The sequence below is a fragment of the Vipera ursinii genome (genome assembly GCF_947247035.1).
Source record: "Vipera ursinii genome assembly, chromosome: 2".
Taxonomy (NCBI): Eukaryota; Metazoa; Chordata; class Lepidosauria; order Squamata; family Viperidae; genus Vipera; species Vipera ursinii.
The window spans coordinates 173,076,624-173,088,994 of record NC_139513.1 but is presented as its reverse complement, the minus strand read 5'-3'; the positions used below and the strand labels follow the sequence as shown (position 1 = coordinate 173,088,994).

The 12,371-nt window shown below is 41.6% G+C and overlaps 1 protein-coding gene across 2 annotated transcripts in view; it reads right to left on the bottom strand.

Annotated features, from left to right (window-relative positions):
• The window catches only part of SMC1A (structural maintenance of chromosomes 1A), a 34,227-nt gene that overhangs the window by 20,998 nt on the left and 858 nt on the right, over positions 1-12,371 (bottom strand). For both annotated transcript variants that reach the window (XR_014491051.1, XM_083351432.1), the window contains exons 2-9: positions 10,410-10,598; positions 9,951-10,063; positions 7,508-7,711; positions 5,701-5,939; positions 3,774-4,032; positions 2,490-2,630; positions 491-573; positions 114-321 (exon numbers count right to left, since the gene is read on the bottom strand). Coding sequence is in view for 1 of the 2 variants with exons in the window: in XM_083351432.1 (XP_083207558.1) it covers positions 114-321; positions 491-573; positions 2,490-2,630; positions 3,774-4,032; positions 5,701-5,939; positions 7,508-7,711; positions 9,951-10,063; positions 10,410-10,598 (1,436 nt within the window). In the remaining variant the exon portion in view is untranslated. The remainder of the gene's footprint in view (positions 1-113; positions 322-490; positions 574-2,489; positions 2,631-3,773; positions 4,033-5,700; positions 5,940-7,507; positions 7,712-9,950; positions 10,064-10,409; positions 10,599-12,371) is intronic.

Here is a 12,371-nt window from a genome sequence, read left to right as displayed (position 1 = left end):
AATGAAATGAGGGTAGGCAGGGAAACCACCCCAACCTCATTTTGATTCTGGAGCGCTAAGCCCACAGCCAGCCCAATGAGCTTTGGGGCTTGGGGTTTTGAAGCGTCGCTTACCACAGAGCCTGGGTAGAGACGTTTTATGCTTTCCATGATCTCTGCCTTGCGCTGCTGCCGACTGTTTTCCTGCCGGTCGATCCGGGCATCCCCTAGCTGCTCCATCACCTGATTTAACTCCTTATTGATCTCATCGATGCGGCGTTTAGCCAGTTCAACCTCCTCAGTCAATTCTCCCTCCAGCTTCTTTTGCTCTTCCAAGGACTGCCTAAAGGAGAAGTAAGGAGAAGGCAGTGCAGTTACTCCGAGTTCTAGGCAGTCTCTACTCCTCTTTACCAAGGTGACCCTTTTAAGACAAACTCCTCATTCCTTTCCATACTGTGATTCAAACCCCTGCCCATATTATTACAAGGATTCTGGCTCTTCCTGGTCCTTACTTGCTAGTGGCAATGTACTCCTCCAGTTTCTCAATCCGCTTCTGGTTTTCCTCAATTTCTCGCAATTTCTGCTTTATCTTGGCCTATGGAAAAGATTGAGTATGACACACATTAGCAAATACAAGGACTATATCCATTAGTATCTAGCACAGAGCTCTGACACCTTTGGATGAGAACCGCCATTATAGGCTACATCTAAAGAATAAGATGAGAATTAAGAATATTTAATCCTGTCCTTCTCAACCTAGTACCTCTAATTATTTTGGACTACAGATCCCTTCAATATCAGCCTGGCAGTTCCAGGTGCCTTGGATTACATCTCAATGTGCTAAGCACATTGACTTGTGCTTAGATTGTAAGCCGCCCTGAGTCTTCGGAGAAGGGCGAGATACAAATGGGATTAAAAAAAAAATCTCCTTAACCAGATCATGAATATGCTTGGGCAGTACCAGATTGGAAAAAGCTAGTATGACTTCATCCATATACATTTGGGCAATTACAGTTAAAGTAGGTCATATCAAAGGCACTACTTTATCTTTTTATGTTGGTAAGAAATAAATGGCACAAAAGGATGAAGCAAACAAGGGCAACAATGGTGGATGTCATAAAAGGTACATATCATATTACAACATACTGTTAAAACATCCTTGGGAATTTGCTCGGGCTAATATAGTCAAGGCTATGGTCTTCCCAGTTGCAATGTATGGCAGTGAAAGCTGGACCATAAGAAAGGCTGAGCGCCAAAGAATTGAAGCCTTTGAACTATGGTGCTGGAGAAGACTCCTGCGAGTCCCTTGGACTGCAAGGCGATCAAACCGGTCAGTCCTAGAGGAGATCAACCCTGACTGCTCTTTAGAAGGCCAGATCCTGAAGCTGAAACTCAAATACTTTGGCCACCTAATGAGAAGGAAGGACTCACTGGAGAAGAACCTAATGCTGGGAAAGATTGAGGGCAATAGAAGAAGGGGACGACAGAGAATGAGGTGGCTGGATGGAGTCACTGAAGCAGTAGGCATGAGCCTAGATGGACTCCAGAAGATGGTAGAGGACAGGAAGGCCTGGAGGAACATTGTCCATAGGGTCGCGATGGGTCGGACACAACTTCGCAACTAACAACAACAACAATCCATCATTCTCACAACAATCTCAGCAGCTCAACAGATGCTGCTGCAGCACGATGTGGATTCTCTTCATGCTTCCTCATCAATAGCCCAACACCCCTTGTCAACAGCCCACTCTTGATCCTTTCTTCTAAAACCTATGGGTCTTCTTCAGTTCTGCAGAATGTTTTCCAATCCCCACTTTAAGGCTGGAATGTCTGAAACTGAATATCAAATTCTCTTTAAGAGCTAGCCAAACCCATACAATTCACCATTTTTCAGTTGCTCTATTAACAGTGGCTCAATGAGATTGGCTTGATTAAGACTGGCCTACATTCAGACTTTTCATGGTCTCAAGATGGCTGCCACTTTCATTTTTACCTAATAATATTACAAACTATATCTAATACACGTGCATGTATAAGCAATTAATCCAACGTGTCATTTTGGGAACACCTGAAAAGTTCACACAGCTTGGAAAGGCAGAGAAAGTAGATTTGTAGGGCAACAATATATGAGTAGATTCCATGAAATATTTTGTGAGGATGCAGGAAAGAGATGACAAAACTAAGGCATTTGGGTGGGATTCCGTTTCCTTTGTTTTCTTATTCTCCTAATTGTAAAGCTAGACTTGAGGGCTCGGAAATAATGCTATGGCTGGAAAAACAAATCCCAGTGATCTGGGAATGGGCTTCAGGGTCCTACTATAATTTATCTTCTTCCCTTATTGGGATTACAAAACAAATGCAAATTAAACACTATTCAGTTTGTATAAAATAAACTCAGTAAATCTGAGACACTGAAAATGGATGAACTGTGTGCAAAGTTTTCGTTTAATTTCAGGAAGAATGCCTGCTATATCAAGGAGAAAAGGTAAGCAAAGACACAAGAGTGCTGACCTCTGTTTCAACTTTCTTCCTCTCTTCTAGATCCAGGCGGTCTTGATCTGCCTTCTGATCACGGTTGAACTTCTCTAATTCCTGAGCCAAAGTGGCTGCCCTTTTGCTGGCCTCCTCCTTCAGACGATGGTATTTTTTTACCTGTTCAATATATGAGGAAAGCAAGCAATATATATATATATAATTAGACCTCTTTCTTTCGTAATTTATTTCATCCCACCCAATCTACAAAGAATATGAAAAGGTATCTTATTCTCTGTCTGTCTCCGGGGTAGGAAGGATTAAAAACTGCACTTTATTGATAGCAATTGAGATTTTGTTAAGAGTGAATTTTAAACCCCGAGCACATCTTCCTACAAAAGGAGGCTAGGCTATATAGAAATACATAAATTATTTTAAATGGTTGGGCTTCAGGTATCATGGTCAAAAAAATCCTTACTTTCATCACAATCTCACATCAGTAGCTCTTTACATTCCAGTTCAACATTATCTTATGGCACGTAAGGCACTCCAGGGACATTTTATCTCATTGTCCTAGCATTAAATTAATTTTAGCCTCTTCTGACTCAGACTGGGTTTTTTTTCTAGTCTGCCTAAAATCACAAGTTTTTTTTCTCAGCAGAAAGAGAAACATATTTTTTTTTTCATGCTATGTATCCTCTTGGGAGATAAGAGCAGGTTTTGCTGATATCAAAACATGCATAGAACCAATTTCCGTCCCCTATCACGTGAAAACATTGGAAATCACATTCTATAGGCTCAAATGCTATGGTTTTTTTTTTAAGTAAACCAACATTTTTTAAAATTAGTAAGGTAAAGGTAAAGGTTCCCCCGCACATGCATGCTAGTCGTTTCCGACTCTAGGGGCCGGTGCTCATCTCCGTTTCAAAGCCGAAGAGCCAGCGCTTGTCTGAGGACGTCTCCGTGGTCATGTGGCTGGCATGACTAGACGCCAAAGGCGCACGGAACGCTGTTACCTTCCCACCGTAGTGGTCCCTATTTTTCTACTTGCATTTTTACTTGCTTTCGAACTGCTAGGTTGGCAGAAGCTGGGACAAGTAACAGGCGCTCACTCTGCTACACGGCACTCGGGATTCGACCCACCAAACTGCCGACCTTCTGATCGACAAGCTCAGTGTCCTAACCCACTGAGCCACCGCATCCCTTCTTTTTTAAAATTAGCAATCCTTTAATACCGGCTTTGTAAGAAATCAAAACCAAAGACCCACTCCAGCAACATCATAGCAAGATCTCATTCAGTGGGTCCACAGGCCTTGGTCGCACCTGATTTTCTTCTAGAGTGAGATCACGGCCTTGACTCTGGCTCTCCTCTTCCATGCGCTCTTCAAACTCCTGTCGGGCCTTCTCCACTGACAACATCTCCTTCTCCAACTCATCCATGTCACCCTTACGCTTTTTGTATTGCTTCTGTGCATTCTGCAGGGACTTTTTGGCAGCTTCCAGTTTCTTGATCTTATGAGAAGTATTTTCTTTGGCCTTGATATATTGGGGCCGCTTCTGATTCAGTTCAGAATCCTTTTCCCTGTCAAAAAACCTTTTCTTTAAAAAAAAACCATCTTGACCATTCTGTCTAATTTTGTGCAAATACACACCACCACTCTACATTGTCATTCGAAAGTAAATCTAGGCTCTTTGATTGAGCCAGATATACTACTACGCAAGGCATTGAATGAGAACACCTTCTCCATGTGAAAATATTAGAAATCATATTCTACAGCAGGGGTGTCAAACTTAATTTCATTGAGGGCCACATCAGCATTGCGGTTGCCCTCAGGGGGCCAGGTGGGTATGGCCTGGGTGGGCATGGCCTACTGGGTGGGCGTGGCTAAAGTGCGCATGGCCTACTGGGTGGGCATGGCCAGCTCTACATCGTTGGCATCAAGGGTGCCTATGGGGGCCTGGGCAGGAGTGGGACAGATCTGAGGGTCTCTGGCAGGAGGAGGGTCTCTGGGCCAGGGCCAAGGCAATGGGGGCCGTTCCCTCACTGTTTCCAGGATGGCTTCGCGGGCCGCATGAAACCACTTTGCGGGCTGGATCCGGCCCCCGGGCCTTGTGTTTGACATGTCTGTTCTACAGGTGTAAATAGTATTTTTTTAAAAAAAACAACCAACATTTTAAAACAATCCTTTAATTCCAACTACGGGCATTGTAAGAAATCAAAACCAAAGATATCTTTAAGAGAGGAGTAGGCAAGTTGGCACTCTCTAGAGGTTTTGACTAGTTTCCATCATTGCCAGCCACCCTGGCCAATACAAGAGATACAAACATCTGCTGTTATCTTCACCAGACAGGATCAGCAAGTGCTATCCACACCTCCAAAATATTTAAACTTTATGCTCAACCAGGTCAAATTTTTTAAATAAAAATGCATCATTTTTTATTCTTCTTTTAAAACCAAGAACTGTTGGCATAGCTGTCACCTAGTTATCAAAATCATACCAGCATAATACTATGCACACTTACAAAATTCAGCAGAAGACAAACTCAGGGTACTATGCAAAGATAAGTGAAGTCTTAAGGCAGGGGTCTTCAAACTTGGCCCTTTTATGACTTGTGGACTTCAACTCCCAGAATTCTTCAGCCAGCAACACTGGCTGAGGAATTCTGGGAGTTGAAATCCACAAGTTATAAAAGGGCCATGTTTGAAGACCCCTGCCTTAAGGCAACCACTTTATGTATTTATGTGCTGACTGGCCGATGAGCACAAGCAGCAGATCTAAACACACTTTTGTTAATACTTTTTTCCCCTCTTGTTAAATATAACACATGAAAAGTTGCCCTGGGATAAGATGGGCAGTCAATAAATTTAATAAATAAAATAAAAGTTTCATTCTTTTTAAAATAAGCACTCGTAACACTGCCTAATTCTCTCAAACACAAAGATGTCCAATTTAGTAGATGCTTTAGCTCAGTTTTCGGACTTACTTATTCTGCACGCTATCTAGTCTTTTAAGTGTTTCAATTCTGCATCACAGACAAAGACAAGTGCAGACTGCACATGGCTAGTCTCAGGCTCCATGGTTCTTATTCCTTTAACGATGAAGTATTTTCAGAGTTCACTGAGCTGTAGATAAACTCAGTCACAGCGACTTACTCTTCTGTGAGGGGACCCCGAGTTGTAATATGAAATGATACAGGTCCCGTGAGACTGAATTCCGATACCCCGGAAAGCCAAGACCACCAGCCTTACTTGATCTCCTTTTCGATTTGCTGCTGCTCCCTCATGACTTTGCCCAGCTCCTTCTTCCTGTCCTTGAGTTCATCCTCCACTTTGTCCATCCGCTTCTTGTCCTTATCGATCTCCTTATTCTTGGAGCCCAGTTCCTTGTTCAGTTTTTCAATTTCAGCCTCATTGTGGTAGAGCTTGAAGAGCTGGAGCTGGACTTGAGCTCGCACCACCTCATCCTTCAGACGCTGATATCGATCTGCCTGGTTCCCCCAGAAAGGAAAGCACTGAATATTTCACACGGTCTAAATAAGCTCAAGTTCCAATTAAGACAACCTTCAAAAAAAGAACCCTTAGCAATAGCAACTACATACACTTTAGGTAACAGCTTTTAGGTTGGGTTCACGGGTTACATTAAGCCACAATTTTATTACTCCTTGGTTCACTTATGCCAAGCCACTCCCCTTACTTGGAACCTACAGTGGCCAAATATTGCATTCATATCATACACTAGAGCAAATCCACCACTACCGGAAAATGAAATAAACATTGTGGCTTAGTGCAATTGTGCTCAATGCAGGTAATTTCCAAAACCTTGGGCGCACAGCAGAAAGATATCCAAAATTGTTGCTGAAGTTTTGTTACTGGCAGCAAGGGAATTTATTAAATATGTGACCAGGGAGTAATCAACAAATCAGACAAAATTAAAAAGCAAAGCAGAATATTTCCATGAAGAGCCTAATCCTTGGAAGAATATTATACCTGCACAAGTAGTTCTCAAACATTATGCAGAACAAACTGTCTCGCAGAGAAAACATGTATGGGAAGAACTAATGCAACTGTATCCAATAGTTCAATGAATGCAGACACTACTGGTACAGGAAGACAATTCCTACTGGTCTTCAGGAAATCCGTTACACATGATTCTCCTAACAGGCTTGGGAATCCCATGAAAATGGGGAACCCACTAAATGTTTATAGAAAGCTGGTCCATTTTCCTGCAGTCTTATTTATATTTGTGTTTACTTGTTTTTAATAATTTTAGAGGGTTTTTTTTTAAACTGTTCGTCTTATTGTATGCCACCCAGAGTAATGTTATGGGGTGGGCAGATACATACATTAAAAATAAAGGCAATTCAACTGGACAATCTCTTAACTGAGCTTGTGTGACCTCTCAGACAATAACATTATTTGCACATGACTGGCAGAGGGAGGGGCTTAAAGCTGATTTAATTAGAAAAACCATTAGCAAAAGAACAAAAAGAATAAAAAGGCACAGAAAACTGTATCATTAATCCTATCTTTGCCTAAAAGATACTTCAAACGACATGGGAAGGGGGGAGGGGGAAATCACACATATTCACAATAGGTTTCTTGACACAGATTGAATTGAAAGCAGCCATCGCCACCGCCACCACAAAAGAAAGCCCAGCAGAGGATTAGGGTCGAACACCCTTCCAGTCTGTTGGGAGGAGATGAAAGCAAAAAACAGGAAAGAAGATGGAAACAGGAGGATAACATACAATTGAACCAAGTGTCTACTTTAATCAAATTCAATGGAAACAGAGGGGACTCTACCACCAATCCATCAAGCACCCTGGAAGCATGTCTAGCGTGGTACAATGGTTAAGGTGTCAGACTGGATCAGAGTCAAGTTCCCTACAGAACCTTAGAGCTCATTAGGTAATGCGAGCTAGTGATTTAGTTTTAGTCCACAAAGCTGCTGTAATAGGGATAAAAATGAGGAAGGAGCCTCCATGTGCACCTCTTGTGAATTTCCACATAAAAGATGGGATTTAACTATGGTAACAAAGGCAGCTTCTGAAGTTACCTCCTCTTTCTCCTGCTTGGCCTCCTTACGCTCCGCTGCAATGTTCTTCTTGCGATGGTAATTGAACTGGGTGTCTTCCTCTGCCTTGACCATCTCCTTCTTGCGCTTGTCGTACTCCTGAGCCAGCTCGCCTGAGCGACTGATCTCTTCAAAGAGGGCCGTGCGTTCCTTGGGATTCTTCATTGCAATGGACTCTACCGCACCCTGGAATTTATTTAATTTATGAATATAGTTGACCATCTCGTATATGTGAGTCAGCTAAGAATATGGTACTGGTAACAATGAAACACAATACTAGCAAAGTAGAAAAAACAAACATTGGTCACTGAAGATGAATCCTACAAAACAACTTGTTCTATAGCAGAGGTTCCCAACCTTTTGAGCACCAGGGACCAGTTCCGTGGAGAGAGGTTTTTTCCAAGGACCGGAGGGGGTGTGGTTTTGTGTGCTGCCTGCATCTCATGGATGGGGCTTTGCTGGTTTGTGCGGACCGGTTGCTGGCATGCCGCATCCCAGTACCGGTCCACGAACCGGGGGTTGGGGACCCCTGTTCTATAGGACAGTAGGTGTACCAAAGTGGTTAAGGTGCTGGACTAGAAACCAAAAAACTGTGAGTTGTAGTCTCGCCTTAAATATGAAAGCCAGTTCAGTATCCCTGGGCTAATCACCTCTGAATCCAATCCATCACATAGGTTTGTTGTAGGGAAAATAGGAGGAAGAACGAGCATTAGGTACGGTTGCTACCTCGAGTAATAATAAAGATTAAATATAAATAATATAAATAAAATAGACACCTCTTAACAGACCATCTAACCTCCCAATCCCCAGGCCCTGAAAAACATCCACGTCTTCAGTATTTTATGAAAGACCAGCAAGGTTAGAATCAATCTAAACTCAGTACGCGTATGGTATTGTAGAAGGCAGGCACTATTGCAGAAAAAGCAAACTTCTGAGGTCCCATCAAATGACAATCTTTGATTGGAGGGAGCTGGCAGACCTAGCGGGAGGGGTAGAAATAACTGGGGAGGCTGTCCCACAAATAACCCAGCCTTAAAACATGGGGGTTTTATTTATTTTTATTTATTTGTATCCTGCCTTTATTATTTTTACAAATAACCCAAGGTGAGGAATATATCCAATACACCTTCCGCCTCCTATTTTCACCGTGACAATCACCCTGTGAAATGAGTTAGGTTGAGTGTGTGTGACTGGCCCAAGGTTACCTAGCTGGCTTTCATGATTAAGGCAGGACAACTCATGGTCTTCCATTTTCTAGCCTGGTGCCTTACTGATTAGACCAAACTGGCTCTTTAGAAATGGCTCCTTGAACTGTACTCAGAAGCAAATTGGCAGCCAACGCAGCTTGTAAAGCAGAAGTATAACACTGATTTACCGAGGTGCATTCCTAACTGCCTCTACCACTGCATTGCACATTAGCTGCAGCTTCCAGCCTTCAATAATCCAAAATGGCAAAATGAGACCTAATATAATGTCCTCCTTTCTTCTAGCACAATCTGGATCAAAGGAATGATTCTGATGTTCTGGATTCCCATTACTGCCAGCCTCCACGACCAATGGAAAACAATACGGCAGAGACAGTCCAAATCAGCTATGGTCATCTGCCTCTGCAACATCTCTTGAGTGATGGATACCTTCAACGTTAGGAATGTGGAGAATCAATCTGAACTTCTATCTGTCTTTCCTACATGTCACTATTCCGAGAAGCCAAGCTTAGCAGGACAGCACCATTATCTTCTCCAAAGCACAGGAGTCCCTTCTGGCACTCAACATAATAGCAGTTTAATCTCACACGGCCACTCTTTTAAATAAAGTTTCCCAAGCTCAAAAAGATTGTTTAGCCATCGTCCTTTCAGTATTGGAGAAGCCAACAATTGCTGTGGACTTTCTACAGAGGCACACAACTCACCTATTTTGAATAAACCCAAGCCTAAACATATGCAGGTAGTCTTCGACTTACAAGTTTGTTTAGTAACTGTTTGAAATTACTTATGACCATTTTCACTTATGACTGTTGCAGCATCCCCAGGATCACGATAAAAATTCAGACACTTGACTCATATTTATGACGGTTGCAATGTCCCAGTTGAAGTGTTGATCATGTGATTCACTTTGGCAATCTTCTGCCAAGCAAAGCAAATGAGAAAGCCAGATTCACTTAACAACTGTGTTACCGACTTAACAACTGCGATTCACTTAACAAGTGTGGCAAGAAAGGCCATAAAATGGGGCAAAATTCACTTTACAACTGTCTCACTTACCAACAGAAATTTTGGTCATTAAGTGGTCATAAGTTGAAGACTACCTGTACACTTTTGCCATTGGTAAATAAGCAGGAGAGAAGTGCCAGTGAATTGGATTCTCTTCTGTTGATGCTAAAAGACCAAGCAATTCAGCTGGACTCTAAATTTGAAAATATACATACCTGAAAAACTAGAAAGTTCCTAGCTTTGATCAGAATGCCCAGCTTTTCCAACTCCTCACTGTATTCACTCAATTGTACTACTTTGTTGTTTATTTTGTACTCTGATGAGCTTCCTAAAAGATAAAAATTTCATTTATCTTCAACCCAAAATACACATACACACACACACAAATATATCTTTAAGTTTGGGGCTGTATTGAATAGAGGAATGTAAGGAAAATTCCTCTATTCAATACGGTGGGACTCACTTCAGATCCCATATCCATGGGATTGACTTTTAATCCCATTTCCCCTGAAACTTTATATCTTTCTCTAAGGTAAGTTATCTCCCTCCATCACTCCTTCAAAAGCCCTACCAATCCTTCAGGTCCAACCACCAACTTTTTGCAACATGGGATAACAGAGGCCCATCCATTCTAGATCTCCAAAGAATTTCCCCAACCTATGTTTAACTCTTACCCACAATGACTCTTGCAAAGGTGCGATCTTCAATACCATCTTCAGAGTAGACCATGCTGACAAATGCCCGGTTGGCGGCTGGTTTCCCAACAGGAGCTCCATGAATCAAGTCTCGCAAAGTCTTTACTCTCAAATTACTAGTCTTTTCACCAAGCACAAAGCTGATGGCATCCATGAGGTTTGACTTGCCTAGAGGAAAGACAGCAAAGAGACATATATTTCAATATAAATGTGCTTATTGGACTGTCATTTAACTCAGCACTTGCCAAGCCTTGCCAAGTGCTTACAATCTTTATGCCATGCTCATCTTTTCAGAGTATTGTTTCTGAGCATGTGAAAATTATGAATTTTACTCCTATAAAAAAAATCTCCGAGGGGTGGTATTTTCCCAACCTCTTCATGAGTTCTTCATGTTTTACTGATATGAGTTGTTCAATAATTACTATCTCCACCATGGTGAAGTGACTTTTTCTTGAGCCACATACAGATACAACTGATATTTTCCTCTTTGCTCCTATGAAATTATTGAAATCTTATAGTAAAAATTAAATTTGCAATATTTGGGCAAATCCTTCATAAACATACACACACACATTTTTCACCAGTGTCAACACCACATTATGACAAACCTCATCTTTTTTCTATATTGTCCTAGTTAGTTAGGCACCATCAGGTAAGGCTCAACTCCTAGTGACTGCATGGACAAATGGCTACCAATTCAACTTTTCTTCAGATCTACACTAATCCTGAGAAAACCAAACATTTTCCAGAGCTGCACAACAGGCAGAATCTCAGCAGGGATATCTTTATGCAATTAAATGTCCCACCTCCTGGGACTTGGTCCAATGCACTTTTTTTAAAAAAAATATCCCTCAATCCTATATTTTATTTTATATTTAATGTTCTCCTGCTACTTAAGCCCAAAATTCTTCAAATGTACACATTTGCTCACAGGCATCCCTTGTTACCATACCTATCTATTGCCCAATGGAGCCCAACAGGTAGGCGGCTCCATAAACATGCAAAAATGAGCATATGGGCAATACTTTTAACACATCTGAAACAGCATTAACTAGAATTCATAATCAGGAATTTCAAAGGTGCTGCCTAATGCATCTCCAAATGAATATCTTCAAATACTGTATAAAAATGTGCTCAGAACTGAGAAACACACAAAAACAGCTAGGTCTTCTGAAAGTGGAACATAAGCATAAAGTTTACATTCAAATGAAAACCCAACCACTTTCCGACTTATTACAAAGTAGATATAGGTGGTTCATATGGTTCAGTATTGCTTCCTATTAAAAAAAATCGTCACTCAAATTTTAGCCTATTGCCCTGCAATTATAGTTTTCTAAGTTATGATGGTAGATTGTGTGCTGGAGAGAAGCATTTAATCATACCTACTCTCTCTCCCACAAACAGGCTGCGTTCACTACAGGTCAGTTTATAGCCCAAACAATAACAATTCTTTATTGAACTCGTATGCTACTGAACTCTTGACTCCGGATGACACACAACCAAGAAACTACAATACAATCAATTAAACAGAAAAAGCAAAGAGAAAAAGTAGCATAAAAAGAAGCAGTTCACACATTGTTTATTATTAACGTTTATACTGTATGCTGCAGAACTTGAAATAACGTTGCCAAATTCCAGCCCTTAGTCCTATAACCCTTTTTTTTTTTAACCACAAAACATTTAACATATTGTGTGAATTCAGACAGGGTGCAACCCAGACATAGAAGTCAGTGGGGGGGAAAAAGGCTACACACTAGACCAGGGGTCAGCAACCTGAAACAGTGAAAGAGCCACTCGGAACCGGTTCCCTCACAAAAGGAAAAACTGGGAGCCGCAAAAAATGGGTGCGCATGTGTGTACATGCGCGCATGCGCAGAACAGGGTTTGACTGAAGAGTGGAGCCAAGGTGAGATATGCACCTACCCTGCATATTTGAATTAA